This window comes from Rhinoraja longicauda, chromosome 13, assembly GCF_053455715.1.
Source record: "Rhinoraja longicauda isolate Sanriku21f chromosome 13, sRhiLon1.1, whole genome shotgun sequence".
In the NCBI taxonomy this organism is placed as follows: domain Eukaryota; kingdom Metazoa; phylum Chordata; class Chondrichthyes; order Rajiformes; family Arhynchobatidae; genus Rhinoraja; species Rhinoraja longicauda.
This window is the reverse complement of record NC_135965.1, coordinates 27,258,204-27,279,207: the sequence shown is the minus strand read 5'-3', so window position 1 is coordinate 27,279,207 and position 21,004 is coordinate 27,258,204. Positions and strand designations below refer to the sequence as shown.

The window sequence follows — 21,004 nt, the reverse complement described above, 5'->3', positions numbered from 1 at the left end:
TGTTCTACCCATATGGTCTTCCTGGACAATCCCTAAGCAAACTCTTCAACGGTAATAGTTGGAGTGTGGTCAATTGAAGTCTACATGGGTAACATTTATATTGTGGTCTTTTGAAGTCCTCAAGGCTACATTTAGAGTGTGGAGATTTAAAGTCCCCATGAGCAACTTACTATATTGTGTAGAAGGTATTTATTCACAAAATGCTGGAGTAACTCAGCAGGTCGGGCAGCATCTCGGGAGAGAAGGAATGGGTGACGTTTTGGGTCGAGACCCTTCTTCAGACTGATGTCAGGGGGGCGGGACAAAGGAAGGATATAGGTGGAGACAGGAAGATAGAGGGAGATCTGGGAAGGAGGAGGGGAAGAGAGGGACAGAGGAACTATCTAAAGTTGGAGAAGTCGATGTTCATACCACTGGGCTGCAAGCTGCCCAGGCGAAATATGAGGTGTAGAAGTGTTAGTATTACTGTGAATGGTTAGTTACGGTGGTATTGGGGGGAGGGGGGGGGGGGGGGGGGGAACTCACATTACCTTATTTTCTACTTGTACAAAGAGGCTCAGTCCTTCACAAGAGCCCAGGCCTAGGTGGTTGGTGATGGTCTCGCACAGGGCCTTTGCCTTGGTGTTGGTGAAGATCTCGAAGGCCTGTTGGAGAAGGAGGACAGTGAGGATGGGTGGAAAGACTGAGGGGGCTCAGCGGTGGTGAGCCTGGCGGAAACTCACCTGGTCGGTGTCGTTTGGGAAGTAGATTTTGTGCAGGATCTTGGTGCTCCAGCATTGGATGGCCTCCACCTCCAGCACATGTGGTGGGTGCCGCCGAGCACCGGACCTGTCGGTGGGGACAACAGCGGACTCAGTGATTTATGACCCCTCTGTACACAGCAAGCCTGAGGTCCCAATAGCTCCACCGCAGAGAGCACAAAGCTTCAGTGGTGTACAGTATTGTTGTGGCAGGGTGGCACTGGATGGTGCAGTTACACACACATCACTAATTACTACACACAGATTCGTACACTTACAACATACTCCCACACACACACTTGTGATGCACACTCATACGCACTCTCACACACATACACTCCTTCTCTCACACACACATTCTCCCACATACACTCTCTCACACATACACACTCTCTTGCACACACACACCCACCCACATCCTCCCTCACACACACACATTCACCCATTCCTTCTCTCCCGAGATGCTGCCTGACCTGCTGAGTTACTCCAGCATTTTGTGAATAAATACCTTCGATTTGTACCAGCATCTGCAGTTATTTTCTTATTCTTACACACATTCACCCATATCCAGTTTGATTACACGACTGACTTCATCAGGAGCCAATAGTGTCTGACTGTTTATAATCGTCCCAAAGGGCTCGATGTAGCCACAGACCCATCCCATACTCACAACCACCAGACAGCAAACAAAGTTCATCAACTCAATCACCCACTGACGTTCTGTCTTCACCCTCAGAATAAAGTCATTATCAACGCACAGTTACTGAATCTTTCAATCCATCAACATTAAATTGTAACAACAAAAAGAGTTTTCTGTTTCTAGGCAGTCAGTGTAAACCCGGGCCAGCGTACCGTTTAGCGTTGGCCAGTCTCTGAACACACTCTGTCGACAGCTTCTCCTTCGAATGGCTCTTGAGAAACTTCTCCACGTGAGGGAACAGCAGGCTGCTGGGAGGGAAGAGGCCGGTGCAGAGCCAGAGCAGCTGCCAGCCACCCTCCACGCTGTACCTGAGAGTCACAAGAACAGGGAAGTATCACAGCTCTTGTCCGCAACAACAGGATAACTTCTCTCCAGGTCCCAGGTGGGGAATGATCTGAGCTCATCACTGCCTGCCGGAGGGAAGGTGCAGAGCTCTCTCTGTGACCGGCTGCAGTCTACGTGAGGAAAGATGTGTCACTAAGTTTCAGCGAAGGAGATGTCCAGTGCTTTGAGGGGACATTGTTCCTTCGTGCTGGCCCTGGGTGGTGAGGACAGGCACACAAGGAGCTTTCCCCTTGACTTAGGGAGGGGGAACTACAGGGATAGAGTGGAACAAGAGCCCGATAGAAACCAAAAGGACAGGGCTTCCCCATTCGAGGAGATGCCCAACCAGATTGTCAACGAGTCTGAGAAGAGAAGCTGAACTTTGGTTGAGTTAAAGGTGATGTAGTGAGGGAGGAGCCTGCGTGGAACATCACCCAGTGTATGTGAATATACAGTGTATGTGAACATCACCCAGTGTATGTGAATGTACCGTGATACAGGAGTTGGGCACAGTGTGAATATAGAGTGACACTAGAGTTGGGCACAGTGTGAACAGTGACACTGGAGTTGGGCACAGTGTGAACATACAGTGACACTGGAGTTGGGCACAGTGTGAATATACAGTGACACTGGAGTTGGGCACAGTGTGAACATACAGTGGCACTGGAGTTGGGCACAGTGTGAACATACAGTGGCACTGGAGTTGGGCACAGTGTGAACATACAGTGACACTGGAGTTGGGCACAGTGTGAATATACAGTGACACTGGAGTTGGGCACAGTGTGAACCGTGACAATGGCCTCTTCACAGTCCCATTCTGTTACCCTACCAGAGAATTCCCTTTCTTCCACCCTGTGACCGCATGGGCTTTCCAACTGCTCTGGTTTCCTCTCACATCCCATTGATATGTGGAATGATGTGTCTGCAGTAAATTCCTTAGTGCTGTACCTAGGATCTGACCCCTAAGTGAGTGAAGGTTTGGGGACTGAGGCCCTGGGTTCAGGGGTTACCTGTTGCGGTTATGGGTGAGCTGCTTCATGATCTGGCAGTAGACCTCATCCTGTACCATTTCCTCCCGCAGCGCTCCAGAAAATATCTGGTCGGTCAGTTGAGCGCCGGACTTGGACAGCTTGCCAGGGTAATCGCCCATGTACTTCATTATAGGTAAGGTGCAGGTTAAGGAATCGACAGAGGGAATCGAGCAGCAGGTGAGAAGGAACAAAGTTTGTGTTTTGGATCTCAGGGGGGAAGCCATTGAGACTGGACTCGGCTCTAACCAGGGACTGACCAATCTGAGCCACCCTCACCACGGGGACACTCAACATGGTTGCACTTCCTCCCAGTTCTGGTCCCATGGACTGGGACTCTGCAATGGGACTGCAGTGCTCTCCTTGTTAAGCCCCACCTTTGAATCAGGACCTTTTGAGCCCATTTAAGTACATTGTGGTTAATATGTAACATAGTGCTGAACTTAGTGACTCAGGCTGCATCTGTGGAGGGAAAAGGACAGATGAACTTTTGGTTCGCACAACTTCAGAGCATTGTCTGTCCATTCTCTCTGCAGGTGCTGCCTGACCCAGCACTTTGATTTTTGCTCAATGTTCTAGTAGCCATAGTATCTTGTGTCTCCTGGACTAATATTTATCATAACTCCATTTCCTTGATCTCCAACTCCAATAGCTGCTCCGAACAAGACTCTTTGAATCTGGGTTGGGTTTTGTTTGAGCCCCAGTGCCAACAGCTTTGTTAGGCCAGGGATTGTCTGATTTCCACCACCCTTCACATGAGGACGGGCAGCAGGCTTTAACCCCTGAGATCAACCAGCTTTTCTGGAAGGAAGGTCATGTGACCAAGACAGTCGGGTTGGGTGTGTACAGCAACTGTAGCACTGGTGACAGTGGGAGTTACAGCTTCGCAGCGCTGGGGGGGGGGGAGAGAGTTGGGGAGTACCGACAGTGTGACCAGTCAGGGGAAGACTCATGCTGACCCTTGGGATAGTTCCCAACCTGTAGACATTTTGGTACAGGTGACAATAAACTAAGCTAAACAAGGCAACAGATGAGGAGGTGAGGGGACCAAGGCTGGAGCAGGAACTGATCAGAGATCGGGTGGTGGCATCCAGTGAGTGTGGTCTTCGGTTTTCCATAGGGACATCCCTCGAGGAGTGCAGGGTCTGACTGGACAATGCGTCGGGCTGGCATCAGGGCATATTGTACAATGAGGGTTGCAGATCCAACCATGTGCACTGATGTCTCGCACGTGCTTACACTGGGGACAGGATCTCCAACTGTGATTACAATGGAGATTGGATATCTGATGATGATTACAGAGTGGAGTGACTGTCTGTAGATTGTGCATGCCAGTTCACCTTCACTATATATATATATATATTCATGCCAATACACTGTCCATCTGTGATCACAGTGGCACAGGATACGTAACTGTAATTACAGCGAGGGTTAGATATCTGTACAGTCCATACTTTAATTTCAAATATATTGTTCTGCAAGGGGTCTCTTGATAATTGACCTCTGGAATACGGTGTTTCTGTAAGGGGGGGGTGGGAGGGGTGCGTGCCATGATCTGGGGTTTACACGCTCTCCAAGGTGCAGTGCAGTGCGGGGAGATCGTGCTCAGATTGAAAGGATATCGATGAAGGCTTGACACGCCACCTGCACCATCTCAGGATTCAGACAGACTTTCTTCAACAGCGGCAGCCTCAGGGGCTCCAGGGAACAGGCCCAGATGCGGTCCTTCACACGAGCCTTTGGAAACACTGCTCGGCTCATCGACTCTTTACCCGGGGGCCTGGTCGGACAAGAGGAGTTGGGTTACCGCGAGCGGTACTTCACGCCGCAGATCTCGTTCGCAGGAAGCACAGACTCCCAGCCGCCTCCTCCGCCGAGAAGGAAGCCGAGACATTGCTTTGAGCTGGCGGCCTCACCGGGACGGACTCTCCAGAAACAGGAGGCGAGGGCTCGCGGTCTCATGAAGATGCTCCCAAGCTGCCCCAAAGGGGCGCGCTCCACAATGTAAATGAGAGATCCCTTGCAGCTGCTTCCACAACAGCATCCAATCTGCAAACCACAGGAGCTATGGGGACAGCAGGGTGGTGCTGCGTGTGTTCGATGAGTAATAGCATTGGATGGAGTTATGGGGTCGCTTGTCTTCCAGAGTCATTCCGCCCAAAGGGCTGAACGGCAGGAAGTCTCTCTCCTGCTCTCAGACGGGTCCACAGCCTTGAGATTGGCCCAAACCAATGACTCCATTGTTGTCAACATCCTACTGGAGCCTGTTTTACTCCCGCAGGTCATCCATGCCCTCTGTTTATTCAGGTCTGGATCCTCCTTAAGGCAGGGGTACCCATCATCTCAAACATTCTTCCTACGTTGGGAGGCCAGAACCACCACGCATCTTCCAGTGCCTCCCCCCCCCCCCCCCCACCACCTCTCACGTGCCATCTCTCCTGCCACTCACCTACTCACCAGGAGCAATGGAGTGAGCAGCACTTCCGCATGTCTTTGGGACTTAGCAGGAAACCCACGTGGTCACATGGAGTGTGTGCAAACTCTGCAAAGACAGCAGCCGAGGTCAGGACTGAACCTGAGTCTCCAGCTCTGTGAGGCTGCAGCTCTACCCACTGCTCCATTGTTCTGCCCCTTTACTTTTGATCAAAATGAATTCTTTAAAAAATCTCTCATGACTAAACACCGAATTAATTAAAGGATGTCGCATCCGTCACAGCCCCGTTCAAGATTGAGGAAGGAGGTGCACCTGAAGTGGAGGTACGAGAACTCCTCCAGGGTGTAGTGCTTGGCGTCCACCTCCTGTGCTGGGGCAGTGGGTGCAGCCTGGCGTCGCTGGTCAGGGGACATGCGGATCAAACTCTGTCAGTGGAAGAAGGCAGCAGCTGTGAACAGACTCGGGGCTGAGGCAGGGTTACAGCAGGACAGCGCGATAAGGAAACTGCTGATCTGCTCAGGAAAATGCATTTACAGTTTTATCACCGTTTCCGACATTTAAACAAAGGTTGTTTATGACTCGCAGCAAATGTTGGGTCATTAGGTAAAGTCGGCGCAAGTTTTCAGGCAGCTGCTGATGTCCATCAAATCTGACAGGTGGGAAATGTAGAGGGACACAGCACCAACTCAGGCCCTTCAGCCCACCAAGTCCATGCTGACCATCAATCACCCATTTACACCAATCCTACATTTATCCCATTTCATTCACACCAGGTCTCCCCCAGATTTCACACTCAACTACACACCAGGGGCAATTAAGAGTGGCCGATTCATTCAATTCACTTCGAAAAAATGGAAGAAAACTGGTACACCCAGGGGTAACCTGTGTGGTCACTGGGAGAACGTACAAACTCTACACAGACAGCACCCGAGGTCAGGTTCGAATGCAGGTCGCTGGCACTATGCGGCAGTAGCTCCACCTGATCTCAAGTGCTGTCTGTGTAGAGTTTGTACATTCTCCCTCTGCCTCCCTAGGTTTTACTCGGTAAGACGTACAGGTATGTAGGTTAATTGGCTGGGTAAATGTAAAAATTGTCCCTTGTGGGTGTAGGATAGTGTTAATGTACGGGGATCGCTGGGCGGCACGGACTTGGTGGGCCGAAAAGGCCTGTTTCCGGCTGTATATATATGATATGATATGATAAGATCTAGGGTATCGTGCACTAGTCAGTAAGCCGAGGTGGTACAGATGCCATCCTCCGAGATTCAGTACTTGTCCTCACAGATTGGTCTACAACCGCCTTGCCATTGACTGTGAAGGTCTCGTCCTGGTTTGACTTCACAAAATGTAGCATCTCACACTTATCTGAATTAAACTGCATTGGCCATTCCTTAGACCACTTGCCCATCTTCACTATCCGTGGTGCCACCTATTTTAATGTAATCTTCAAACTTAATACTCAAGTCTTGTACATTCTCATCCAAATCATCGATACAGATGACAAACAACAATGGGCCCAGCACCGATCCCTGAGGCACACTCCAACACACAGGCCCTCAGTGTGAAAACCTTCCACCACCATCCTCTGCTTCCTACCATTAAGTTAATTTTGTATCCAGTGAGCTAGTCTCCCTGGATCCCATGCGATCTAACCTTCCAGAGCAGCCTATCATTTGGAACCTTATTTAAAGCATTCCTGAAGTTCATACAGACTTTATCTACGGTCCTGAACTCATCAACCTTCAAAAAACTCAATCAAATTCATGAGATATGATCTTCCATGCACAAAACTATGCTGACTATCCCTAATCAAACTGTCTTTCCAAATGGATATATGTCCTTTCCCTCAGGGTCCTCTCCAGCAACGCCCTCCACAGATGTCAGGCTCACTGGTCTCCTGTGCACTGGGCCCAGGTTTCCTGTGCACTTTGGTAGAAGGATTAAAGGCATTGACTACTTTCTAAATGGGGAGAGGATTCGGAAATTAGAGGTGCAAAGGGACTTGGGAATGCCGGTGAAGGATTCCCAAAAGATTAATTTGCAGGTTGAGTCAGTGGTAAGAAAGGCAAATGCAATGTTAGCATTCATTTCGAGGGGACTAGAATATGAAAGCAGGGAAGTAATGCTGAGGCTTTGTAAGGCACTGGTGAGGCCATATTTGGAGTACTGTGATCAGTCACTTGCCTTGTCCTATTTTCTAAGAGTAGGTCAAGCTTTGCCCTTTCCCTTGCAGGGCCCTTGATATACTGCCTGATAAACTTCCCTGATCACATTTAACAAATTCCACCCTTTCTAAGCCTTTGGAATTATGGCAGTCCCTGTCTGCATTAGGAAAGTTAAAATCCCCTACTATGACAACCCTATTAATCTTGCAGCTTCTTACAATCGCCCAGCATATTTGTTCCACGAATTCCCAGTGATTAATTGGGGGCCAATAGTATAACATCAACAACGTGATCATCCCCTTTCTCAGGTTCTCACCCATATCCCCTTTCTTAGGTCACCCATATAGCCTCACCGGACGATACCTCAGTAATGTTGTCTCAGACTAATGCCACGATTTCTCTTTAATCAATAAAACAAGACCCCCCTCCTCTTTTACCCCCACCTTTACCCTGAAACATTAAACTGTCAGTCATGTCCCTCCCTTAGCCAGGTTTCTGTAAATTATGTAGAAACCAGGAACTGCAGATGCTGGTTTACACAAAAAGGATACAAAGTGCTGGAGTAACTCAGCGGGTTGGTCATCTCTGAATTGGATGCAATCTAGTGAGGCATGCAGGGGTGGGGGGAGGAGGAGGAACGGGGGATGGGGTTAGACGTTACCCAAAACTGGAGAATTCAATGTTCATACCGTTGGGTTGTAAGCTACTCAAGCAGAATAGGAGGCGCTGTTCCTCCAGTACCTGTCTGCGTGCTTCCTCTGCCCTGTCCAGGGGAACTCCTGTTCCTGTAAGCCATGGCTCCATAATAAGAGGAAGCACAGAGTCTCACAGAAAGTGACCTCGGACACAGACCACAGACTACTGAGTGCTGAAGACAGTAATGGAAGGAAATGTACAGGCCTGCACTTAATGAGGGCTCTCGCAGGAGACAGCTCAGCACTGGAATGGGAATGGGAATGGGAATGGGAGTGGGTCCCAGACATGTAAAGCACCTGGGCCTCAGCCGATCGATGGGGGAGTGCTTGGCCTCAAAAGATGGTCATCTCACCACAAGTAGTAATGAGCTTTGTTAGAGTGAACTTTACCCCAACGTACCATCACATCTGACGATGGTTTCTCAAGGATTGGAATGATGTAGACGGAGTCCAGAGAAAGGCTTCCTGTCTTTCCCGTACGCTCATTCCATCCTTGAACCCAGCCATGGTCTTGAGACTGAGTTAGCTCTTCAGTTTTAATAAGCTTAATCAAATCACCCTTCTCAAATTTTAGGAATATGGGGTCATCTGAAACAACAAAAATGGAAAGCAAATTAAACTTTGCACTTAAGTCAAAAACAACAGAGACAGAATTTTGACTAAACTAAACTGTAAATGTAGGATCAAACATAACAGAGATGTATTGGCCGATAGGAACAAACACAGCAGAGATATATTAGACTGTTAGAACAAAGATGACAGCGATACATTCGATTCTAAGTACAAACACACAAGACACATAGTTAGACTGTGGGGTCTAACAGAATAGAGATACAGTTAAACGTAGGACAGATATTGCAGATGGACAGTTTGATGTAGGGACAATCTTGATGGATATTCGACAGTTTCCAGACCTGAAAAGGAAGACTTTTATTATTATAGTGTTTTACTTGATGTCAGATGTTCCAAGGAGTTTGCAGTTGTCCTCTTGAAGTATCTTTTGTCATTTGATCTCTCTCATCTTCCTGTCTGAAGCAGACCCTTCCCTTGTTCTCCCCCTCCCCCCCCCCCCCCCCCCACCCTCCACACTTATTAGGAACTCGAGGACGTCAATTAGTCCCTCAACCTTCTTCCACCTTGAAAGAAAGAAAATGCGCTACACAGACCTTGCAGCGGAGGCAGAACAGCGGGGCTGGAGAGCAAAGATCTGCCCGGTAGAAGTTGGATGTCGAGGATTTGTGGCAACATCTACCGTAAGACTGATGAAGGACCTGGGGATCAGCGGACAAGCCCTACGCCAGGCTATCACGGAAACATCACAGGTGGCAGAGCGGAGTAGCCAGTGGCTCTGGCTGAAGAGGAAAGACCCAATCTGGTCTCCCAAATAAGCCGGCTAGGCAGATGCAGAAGGGGGTGGTTCTGGGACGCCAGAATGCAATGCTGAGCCGACTGGAGACGTCGTGGGTCCAATCAGCGAAACGTCGATGAAAGTAGGTGCCCACTTGATAACCCCAATGACGTGTCTGCCCAGCCTTTCTCAACATCGGAGGAGAATAGGTGAGTGCATATGCCTCCCATCACCACCGGGAGCAAGTTGACATTTGGCACTTTGGATTTCTAACATCTTGTTGCTGTGTATTTGGAAACACTAGTCGCTCTCAGGTGAAAGAGAGTCTGTCTTAATGGAGAAGGGGAGTGACACAGACAATGAAGGGTATATTTAAGATGCCTGGTAAAGGTAGATAAATCACAAGGCGATTTATCACAACCAAATCACAAGATAAATCACAACCAAAGAGTGTTGGAAGAATGAAGGTTTGAATCAACATTATTTCCTACCTTCCTTCTTCCAACACAATGAATCTGGAGCTCTTACAAGAAGGTAGGAAATAATGCTGATTCAAACCTTCATTCTTCCAACACTCTTTGGTTTGGGTGTAAAGCTGAAAATGGCTCACCCGTTCCTGCTCTAACCAGCCTATCATCAGTGAGGGGCAACTTACTGTAAACATTCTGTGGATCAGCAGAAATTAATATATAGAAAGACGCAGATTTAGCAGAGAATGCCAGCAAAGATTTATCAGGGAAAGAGACCCAAGGGACTGCAGGATCTGGAATCTTGAGCAAAAAACAAAGTGCTGGAAGGAACTCAGCGGGTCAGGCAGCGACCTGTGGAGGGAAATAGACAGATGACATTCTTGGGTCGAACATTTCTTCAGACTGCAGTAGTGGAAAGATAGGTGGCAGAAAGAGGTGAGGGTAGGGGTGAGGCAGGAGTTGCCACCTTTCCCATCACCTGTCTCCACCAGCCACCTCCCCTCTACTCCAGCCGTCCTGACCCGAAAAATCCTCTGCCCATTTCCTGCCACAGATGCTACCGTTGAGTTCCTCCGGCACTTTGGTTTTTATCAGGTATGAGCAACTTGATCCAATCTTCAGAGGAGGTATCAATTGACGTGCTTCAGTTGATTTCAACAAGGCTTTAGAGTGAACAGTCAGAACTTTTTCCCAGGGAGAAAATGTCAAAGATAAGTGGGAAAAGCTTTAAGTTGAGAGGGAAAAGTGGAAAGGAAATTTGCGGGGCAATGTTTTACGCAGAAGGTGGTGGATGCCTGGAACGCACTGCTAGGGATGGTGGTTTAAGCAGATACTATAGTAGTATAGGACTTGACTTGACTTGACTAGTGTTTAAGAGGCTTTTAGATAGGAACATGGTAGGCAGGGAATGGAGCAATATGGATCACACACAGGCAGATAAGAGTTGGTCTTGGCATCATGGTTGGCACAGACATTGTGAGCCGAAGGGCCCGTTTCTGTGCTGCATTGTTTCATGTTCAGAGGTAGAGAGAGACCTTTGTATAGTCAAGGAATGGGCTTGGTTCTGAGACTGTTACCGGGTGCATTGGCCTTGAAAGGCACCAGAGCATTGGTCTCACTGTTCTCCATACCTTGCTTGGGACTGTTGAGCAGTGACACTGCGTACTCCGACCTCACCTTCAGCCCATTCAGAAACATCAGCAGCAGGTCAGCGATGTCGGCGGCATGGCCAGTGGTCAGTGTGTACTCCTCACCCTGCAGTGTGCACACCGTCACACTCTGCCCGGACAGCTTCAGAGCTCTGCGTTGGACAAAGCACCACAGTCAAATCTATCGCCACAGGCACCCGGACGGTTCTGAACAGGCAGAGGGTTCTCAAGGGGTCAAGCCCAGTCCGTCAATCCCAGCCCTTCACTCCCTCGACTTGCTTCCAGCCCAGTCAGCTTCTCCTCACTGCTCAATATATATCCAACTCCTTAATCCCACAGGAATTGTTTTGTCCGGTCCATGGAACAACCCTCCTCCCATCACCCCTGGCAACCGCTGCTCAATCACCAACATCAGCTCACTGGAATACTCCAACTTGTTGACATGTTGGAATCCCTTCCACTTCCCCCTTCATAGCATGACCTCCAACCTCCATGTGACCTCTACCCCAACTTGACCTGCACCATCAGCCTGACTTCCATCCCCAGCCTAATCTCTACCCTCAGCCTGACCTCCACACCCCGTCCCACCACCCTCAACTTTACCTCAGCCGGTCCTCCACTGCCACCTGACCCCTACTCTCTGCCTGACCACCCACACCTTGTCCTCCACTCTCAGCCTCACCACCTCAATCTACCCTCAGTCTGACCGCCATTGCAGCCTGACCCCTACCCTCAGCCCGACCCCTACCCTCAGCCTGACCCCTACCATCAGCCCGACCTTTAACCTCAGCCCGTCCCCATCCCACAGCCCGACCTCTACCCTCAGCCCGACCCCTACCCTCAGTCCGACCCCTACCCTCAGCCCGACCCCTACCCTCAGCCCGACCTCTACCCTCAGCCCGACCTCTACCCTCAGCCTGACCTCTACCCTCAGCCCGACCTCTACCCTCAGCCTGACCCCTACCCTCAGCCCGACCCCTACCCTCAGCCTGACCTATACCCTCAGCCTAACCTCTACCCCAGCACCCATCCAGAATGGCCTTGACCCAGATGTTCCCAGATGACTGCAGCTGCCCACAGAGGGAAGTGACGGGAGGGATTTGGCCTCGGCCTGCAATGGCCCGGCCCATGGATTAGCTAACGAGGGAGTATGGAGGAGGGGGTGAGGCCCTGGGACGCAGGGGTGGAGAGATTAACAGGAGGGAGGTGGCTGATCCACCAAGCTCTGACCTGTTTGTAGTAACTCCGGTAATTTCCGGGAAGGAGCGAGTCAGCAAGACCTTCTCTTTCTCATCCACAAAGCTGAGACCGCCCCAGTTGATGGCGACCACCAGCTTGTTCCTTGGCAGGGTGGGTCCTGGAAGGGAGCAGATGTGAGTGAAACTGGAGCCTACACTCTTCCTGTCGAGGGCACACAAGACCATCTTGCTCTACTGTAGCTGCCTGCTGCTCCCCCCAATGCTCAGCATGCCGCTCGTACACAGGGAAGGGTTTAGGATTTGGTTTATTATTGTCTTGAGTGCCAAGGTCCAGAGAAGAACTTTGTTTTGCATGCTGTCCAATCAAATCAGATAATACCATACATGGATATAATCAAGCCAAACTCAAATGCAATAGATAGAACAAAGGGGAAGACACAGAGTGCAGAATACAGTTGTCAGAATTGTATCACATCAGTCCCATAGATAAAGTCCAATGTCCGCAGTGGGGTAGAAGTGAATCGAACAGTACCCTAGCTTTTGGAAGGACTATTCAGAAGCCTGATAATAGAGGGAAAGAAGCTGTTCCTGAGTCTGGTGGTGTGCACCTTCATGTTTCTGTACCTTTTACCTGATAGGAGTGGGTAGAAGAAGGAGTGGCCGGGGTGGGACTGGTCTTTGATTAGGTTGGCTGCTTTGCCGAGGCAGCGCGATGTGTAGATGCAGTCAACGGTGGGGAGTCTGGTCAGTGTTAAGGACTGGGCAACATCCATTACTCTGCAATATTTTGACAGTGGAAATCGGTCCTCTGGCGAGTCTGGGCTGTGGGTGACCAGGGGTAGGCAGGCCGAGGGCTGTCCTCACCACCACATCCCATCAGGGATTCTAGAGACTAGGCTGGAGATGAAACACGAGCACAGTCTTTTCGTCTCACTCTGCTTACACATGGACTCGCACACAGATTAGTCATACTGCACAAAAACAGGCCCACCGGCCCTTTGAGCCCGCGCTGATCATCTGGTAGCCAATGCACCAATCTTGTACTATTCACCCTACATTCCCCTCAACCTGCCACAGATTCTACCAACCACCTACACCACACACCAGGGACAATTTACAGTGACCAACTGACCCACCAACCTCAAGAGTCAAGAATGTTTTGTTGTCCTGTGCACTGGGTATGACACAATAAAATTCTTATTTGCTGCAATTTTACAAGCTCATTTATGCAAAAATACAACAAATAAATATACAATAATCAATAATACAATAAATTATCAGTAATACTAGGTAGCCAGACCTAAGTATGTAATGCAACCAATACAACGTCTACAGTAGTTTGCTGCTGAGGTTTGGTTGTGGTTAGGGTTGTGCTGGGTGGTTCAAGAGCCTGATGGTTGATGGGAGGATGCTGTTCTTGAACCTAGTGGTCACAGCTCTCAGGTTCCTGTACCTTCCTGATGGGAGCAACGACAAGAGGACGTGGCCAGGGTGTTGGGGTCTTTGATGACATTAGCCGTCTTCTTGAGGCAGCGCCTCCTGTAATGGAGCGGACAATGTCCACCATCTTCTGCAACCTGCACGTCTTTGGGATGTGGGAGGAAACGTGGAACATGCAGAGGAAACCCACGTTGTCTCAGAGTGAACATGCAGACCCCACATTGTCAGCACTGGAGGTCCGGACATAAACTGGGTCGCTAGTGCCACGAGGCAGCAGTTTTACTGACTACTGTGCTGTCATGCAGGCAAGTGCACACATACATTTACCCTTGCACACATGATTGTGACACATACACACACACACACACACACACACATGCATAGGCAAACATGGAAGCTCACTGCATCACCCAGTACCTGAAAACTTTGCAGCTTCAAAAAATCTGGAGAACAGGAGGGGCCACTCCAAGCGGACGAGGTCAACCAGCTGGGCCTTGAGAGTGAGCGGATCGGGGCTGTCCTGGCCAAACAAATCCTTTCACAAACAGAGATATATTGGTGATGGAGTGTCTCTCTCTAACAAACACACACAGACACAAACCAAGACACACATGCATAGACACACACACACACACACACACATAAACACACAGACATATAGACACTCAATAACTGAGACACACAAGTACATACATACAGGCACATAAATGGAGTCACACACAGATATAGATACATTCACGCACATATACTGTATGCAGACAGAGATATAGACAACACATAGACAAACACAGAGACACACATACACGTGCAGATAATTAATCGCAACATTGACCAGTTTAACAGGATGGTGCCCGAGTTGGGAAGTGACCCTGCGTGATGGAGATAGCTGTAGTTCACACGACACGCAGGCCCCATGACACAGAGTCCCCGTGACATACAGTCCATGTGTACACATCCCCGTGACACGCGGTCTCCATGACACACACACAGACCCGTGTACTGCAGTCCATGTGACAGCAGCCAGAGTTGCATTGAACAGGCCGAGGCACTGATTCCCCCACGCTGGCACTGCTCCTACACCTGGGGTCATGGGCTGGAGTGTCTGAGCTGCGGGCCCAGCTAGGCCCAGGGCTGTCCTCACCAGCACGCCCCCACAGAGATTCCAGAGACTGAAGTGGAGCAGGAACATGGGTAGCTTCCTGTCCTCTCACCCTCCTCCCACAAGGACTCATGCAGACTAGAGTCATACTGAACAGAAACAGACCCTTTGTCCAACTGAGTCCATGCTGATCATCGGGTAGCCAATACATCATTCCATTTTATTTATCTCACATTCCCCTCAACTGGCCCCATATTCTACCACCATCCTACACACCAGAGACAATATACAGGGGCCAATTGACCCATCAACCTCAGGTGTCACAACACAGGAGTTCCAGGCTGTGCAGCGGACACCTGGATCCCACCCACGCCCACTGTCTGTCAGACCCTCAGGCACAAGCTTCACCCCAGCAGACAGGCACAGACCTACTAGGACTGACACCACCGCCACAGGCAAACCAGTGTTGGGGTGTTCACAGTCACTGTGTTGGGGTGTTCACAGTCACTGTGTTGGGGTGTTCAGTCACTGTGTTGGGGTGTTCAGTCACTGTGTTGGGGTGTTCACAGTCACTGTGTTGGGGTGTTCACAGTCACTGTGTTGGGGTGTTCACAGTCACTGTGTTGGGGTGTTCACAGTCACTGTGTTGGGGTGTTCACAGTCTAATGTTGGGGTGTTCACAGTCACTGTGTTGGGGTGTTCACAGTCACTGTGTTGGGGTGTTCACACTCTAGTGTTGGGGTGTTCACAGTCACTGTGTTGGGGTGTTCACAGTCACTGTGTTGGGGTGTTCACAGTCTAATGTTGGGGTGTTCACAGTCTGGTGTTGGGGTGTTCACAGTCTAATGTTGGGGTGTTCACAGTCACTGTGTTGGGGTGTTCACAGTCTAATGTTGGGGTGTTCACAGTCTGGTGTTGGGGTGTTCACAGTCTAATGTTGGGGTGTTCACAGTCTGGTGTTGGGGTGTTCACAGTCACTGTGTTGGGGTGTTCACAGTCACTGTGTTGGGGTGTTCACAGTCACTGTGTTGGGGTGTTCACAGTCACTGTGTTGGGGTGTTCACAGTCACTGTGTTGGGGTGTTCACAGTCACTGTGTTGGGGTGTTCACACTCTAGTGTTGGGGTGTTCACAGTCACTGTGTTGGGGTGTTCACAGTCACTGTGTTGGGGTGTTCACAGTCACTGTGTTGGGGTGTTCACAGTCACTGTGTTGGGGTGTTCACACTCTAGTGTTGGGGTGTTCACAGTCACTGTGTCGGGGTGTTCACAGTCTGGTGTTGGGGTGTTCACAGTCACTGTGTTGGGGTGTTCACAGTCACTGTGTCGGGGTGTTCACAGTCTGGTGTTGGGGTGTTCACAGTCACTGTGTTGGGGTGTTCACAGTCACTGTGTTGGGGTGTTCACAGTCACTGTGTTGGGGTGTTCACAGTCACTGTGTTGGGGTGTTCACAGTCACTGTGTTGGGGTGTTCACAGTCACTGTGTTGGGGTGTTCACAGTCACTGTGTTGGGGTGTTCACAGTCTGGTGTTGGGGTGTTCACAGTCACTGTGTTGGGGTGTTCACACTCTAGTGTTGGGGTGTTCACAGTCACTGTGTTGGGGTGTTCACAGTCACTGTGTTGGGGTGTTCACAGTCTAATGTTGGGGTGTTCACAGTCACTGTGTTGGGGTGTTCACAGTCACTGTGTTGGGGTGTTCACAGTCACTGTGTTGGGGTGTTCACAGTCTAATGTTGGGGTGTTCACAGTCACTGTGTTGGGGTGTTCACAGTCTGGTGTTGGGGTGTTCACAGTCACTGTGTTGGGGTGTTCACAGTCACTGTGTTGGGGTGTTCACAGTCACTGTGTTGGGGTGTTCACAGTCTGGTGTTGGGGTGTTCACAGTCACTGTGTTGGGGTGTTCACAGTCTAATGTTGGGGTGTTCACAGTCACTGTGTTGGGGTGTTCACAGTCACTGTGTTGGGGTGTTCACAGTCACTGTGTTGGGGTGTTCACAGTCACTGTGTTGGGGTGTTCACAGTCACTGTGTTGGGGTGTTCACAGTCACTGTGTTGGGGTGTTCACAGTCACTGTGTTGGGGTGTTCACAGTCACTGTGTTGGGGTGTTCACAGTCACTGTGTTGGGGTGTTCACAGTCACTGTGTTGGGGTGTTCACAGTCACTGTGTTGAGGTGTTCACAGTCACTGTGTTGGGGTGTTCACAGTCACTGTGTTGGGGTGTTCACAGTCACTGTGTTGCGGTGTTCACTGTCTGGTGTTGGGGTGTTCACTGTCTGGTGTTGGGGTGTTCACAGTCACTGTGTTGGGGTGTTCACAGTCTGGTGTTGGGGTGTTCACAGTCACTGTGTTGGGGTGTTCACAGTCACTGTGTTGGGGTGTTCACAGTCACTGTGTTGGGGTGTTCACAGTCACTGTGTTGGGGTGTTCACAGTCTAATGTTGGGGTGTTCACAGTCACTGTGTCGGGGTGTTCCACGTTGACATCTCTGTTGCTCCGTGTTTTGGGTGGATTTGAATTGCAGGCTCATTATGAAGCTGGAAACACCAATCTCTTCCTCATTGCTGCCCCTTGGTTGCCTGGCCTCCTCTGACCCATGACCTATCCATCACCAGCCCCCGCAGTGTCTGACCTTCCTGAACGTCCCAACCTTCAGTTTGCTCTGCATTTGCGGGAGGGCATGCCAAGTTTGCACAGGCTGTGAGTGCAGATCTCTGATGCAATGGAAGCGCAGCGCTGAAGGGGTTAAGGTGGACAGCAGTGTCCTGATCCAGCTGTGCACGGTTGCCAAGCAACCCGCTTTCATTTCTCCCAAGGGAACTCCCGGGATAGTTCTCTCTGGAGAGTGCAGCTCCTTCCTCACCTTCACTCGCGCCGTGATCTGTTTACTCCATTCCTCCGGGGATTTGATCTGCAAGAGTTTGTCGGAGATGCAGCTTCTGACAACCTCCAACCCCTTCGCAACCTCGTCACTCGCTCCAAAGCGCACGTAGTAAAGATTGGCGGCGATATTGAGCAGCTCTTCCTCCTGGAGTAGTGGAGACACACCAGTTAACCATCATGACAGTCTCCTCCTAACTCTCAGAGCAGGCTGTTCACGGATCCCCACCAGGACCTACGACACCCACCCTCAAAACACTGCCTCGCACACTCCCCAGCCCCATCACGTTAAACAGTCAACACAAAGGGAAGGATTAAGTAAGATCTGACCAGGGCTATCCTCCACACCCCTGTACCAGACCCCTCTCGATGAGTTGGCCAGCTACCTGTGACCCTGGACCCGGCCATTACCACTGAGAGGAGGCATTGACCTTTCCCAATTAGAAACAACTCAGGACGAACTGTGATGCCTTCTGCAGTGCAATAGTTTGATGAGGGATCACAAACGCGGAATATCCATCAGAACCACACATAGCCAAGTGTCCCGGTTTTTGTTAGCTTTCAAAGATACAGTATGGAAACAGGCCCTTCGGCCCACTGATACCATGCCGACCATCAATCCCTGTTCAAGCTAGTTCTATGCTATCAAACTTTCACATGCACTTCCTACACATTAGGGGCAAATTACAGAGGCCAATTAACCAACAAACCCACATGTCTTTGAGATATAGGAGGAAACCGGAGCACTTGGCGAAAATCCGTGTGGTCACAGGGTGAACATGCAAACTCCACGCCAGAGGTCAGAATCAAACGCTAATCTGTGACTCTATGAGTCAGCATCTCTAGCAGCTGCATCACAGGGCCGCCCATTTCCTCCCACATCCAAAGACCTGCGGGTTGGTGGGTTAGTTGGCCTCTGCAAATTGTTCCGAGCATGTGGGTGAATAGTAGAATCCTGGATAAGTTGCTGGGAATGCGGGCTGATCAAAAATGGGGCGAGTGTAGGATGGGCAAAGATGGGTGGTCGATGGTTGGCACGGTCTCGGGGGCTGAAGGGCCTGTTTCTGTGCTGTACCTCTCCATGGCCAGTCAGATCTTCGTGGGAGTGGGAGAGAAGGAAAATTATAACAGCCCAACATGTCCATGCTGACTGTTACAATCCTATTCACATTCATCTCATTTAACAGCCCTTGGCCCATAACCTTCTCTGCCTCAGAGATACCAGTGTTGGACTGGATGCTTCCTAAACGTGAGGAAGGTCTGCTTCCACCACCTCTTCAGCAGATGTTCCAGAGTCCGACCACCCTTGGGACAAATCATTCTTGCACTTAAAACACGGTGAGAAGTGCGTGACAATGGGATGCTAATTACGTGATATATATTTATCACAAATGCTTGGCCGACAGATCTCACCTCGTACTGGTATTCCCCGAACCGAATGCCGCGAAGGATCTGCTGGTAGATGAGGTCTGTGCTGACTGGATCCGCTCTGCTGTCGTGCCAGGGCGTGAAGATCTCCTTGCGGAAGAGCAGGCGCCAGGCGGCATGCTGCTCCTGCCTGCCCTGCCCCTTCACGTACTGCTCGCACTGCGAGATGGCATCCAGGATGTGATCAGCACCACTCCCAAGGGATGAGACCTGGTGGCGGGAGGGGGAGGAGGGGGGAGAACAGAGAGCCGTTCAGAATTCTGTACATAGTTCGAGTGTCATACAGGCCATTGGAAACAGGCCCACTAACTCACCAAGTTCACACCAGCCATCACCCACCTATTGACTCGAATCTACACCAGCTGCCCTGAGACAGGGAGGTCCTGAGGAGATCTGGATTGGTAGAGGTTCATATGAGGGGACATGGTCATAAGATTACCAACCTCATTGCGTCCCTTGCACATTCTCTGTGACAGTAACGCTATAACAATGTAAGACTATATTCTGCACTCTGGTATTTTCCCTTTGAACTACCTGTTGTACTTGTGCATGACTCTTATATAGAATGATTTGACTGGATAGCTTGCAAAAAAAGCTTTTCACAGAATCTCAGTACATGTGACAATAATTCACCAATGCCAAGGAGAGGACAGCCATTTAAACCAAGTTATGCAGGAACTTTTCAGAGGGTAGAGAATCTCTGGAACTCTCAGCCCCAGAAGGTGGTGGAAGCCAGATTATTAGAAGCATTTAGAATGGAGGTAGATACATATTTAAAAGTTTACAGAACTAAGAGCTGATGAGTCTTGGGGTAGATCAGCCATGGTCATATTGAATGGTGGAGCAGGCATCAGGGGCCGAGTGGTCTACTCCTGCTCTGTTTTTCTGGTGAACAGAGTGTGACACAAGTAGCCGCAGGTCCACCAGGCCTGATGTGGGAATCCCAGTCTCAGATTTTCCCTCTGCTTCATTGTCCCTGCCCTATCTAGTTGTCCCAACCTCCGCTCCCTCCCTCCCTCCCATGGCCTCCCCGACACAGCCCACCATGACACCACACACCCTCCTGCACACAACCGGACTCAACGGGACGGGCGCTTCAGAGCCCCACCTTCTGGTACAGCGCGATGTAGATGGAGAAGCCAAACGAGTCGGTCAGGCCTATTCTGCCGGCAAGGGCACTGCAAAGCTCCTGGGCTGTGGTGGCAGAATCGATGGAGACTGAGTAACTCTCTCCACTCATCAGTGTCACCGTCACCTTCATCGGCTGCTTCGTCTTGGACGCCTGCCGGGAAAGGGAAAAGTCTTCCTCATCGCTCACCCGTCCGCAATACACACCGGCCCATATTCCGCCTGTCAGCAGCGACTACTTGTTCATAGCGGCCAACTGCCTACATAATCCAGTGTCAGCATCCTGCAGAGCCTGCCTGTAAACGGAATCCACCTGACAACAGTGACCGCCTGTCCACAATATCTGCCTGACAATGATGCCTGTCTGTAAAACAGAAGCCACCTGACTGCCTGTCCACAATATCTGCCTGTCTCCAACCAATGACCATCCTTTTGCCCTAACAGTCTACCTATAGTCTGCCGACTACAGAATCCCCTCTCCACAGGTGCTGTGTGGCCAGCTGAGGGTTTCCACCACTTTATTTCAGATTTCCAGCATCTGCAATATTTTTATTTTCATTTGCTGTAGTCTGCAGAAACAGCTGGCTTCACACAGAAAATAATTCTTCTATACACAAGAAACAATCCATTACACACAGGAAACAACCCCATACACACAGGAAACAACTCCTACACACAGGAAACAACCCCATACACACAGGAAACAACCCCATACACACAGGAAACAATCTATTACACACAGGAAACAACCCCATACACACAGGAAACAACTCCTACACA

At 50.2% G+C, this 21,004-nt stretch overlaps 1 protein-coding gene across 1 annotated transcript in view; it reads right to left on the bottom strand.

The window, feature by feature from the left end:
- Nucleotides 1-21,004, bottom strand: part of LOC144599061 (unconventional myosin-VIIa-like) — a 125,808-nt gene that overhangs the window by 16,298 nt on the left and 88,506 nt on the right. The window contains exons 31-43 of the mRNA XM_078409784.1: nucleotides 20,205-20,378; nucleotides 19,073-19,306; nucleotides 17,652-17,813; nucleotides 14,109-14,226; nucleotides 12,283-12,409; nucleotides 11,035-11,204; nucleotides 8,487-8,674; nucleotides 5,539-5,651; nucleotides 4,415-4,572; nucleotides 2,775-2,928; nucleotides 1,593-1,748; nucleotides 723-828; nucleotides 531-644 (exon numbers count right to left, since the gene is read on the bottom strand). Of these exons, the coding sequence (XP_078265910.1) occupies nucleotides 531-644; nucleotides 723-828; nucleotides 1,593-1,748; nucleotides 2,775-2,928; nucleotides 4,415-4,572; nucleotides 5,539-5,651; nucleotides 8,487-8,674; nucleotides 11,035-11,204; nucleotides 12,283-12,409; nucleotides 14,109-14,226; nucleotides 17,652-17,813; nucleotides 19,073-19,306; nucleotides 20,205-20,378 (1,974 nt within the window). The remainder of the gene's footprint in view (nucleotides 1-530; nucleotides 645-722; nucleotides 829-1,592; nucleotides 1,749-2,774; nucleotides 2,929-4,414; nucleotides 4,573-5,538; nucleotides 5,652-8,486; nucleotides 8,675-11,034; nucleotides 11,205-12,282; nucleotides 12,410-14,108; nucleotides 14,227-17,651; nucleotides 17,814-19,072; nucleotides 19,307-20,204; nucleotides 20,379-21,004) is intronic.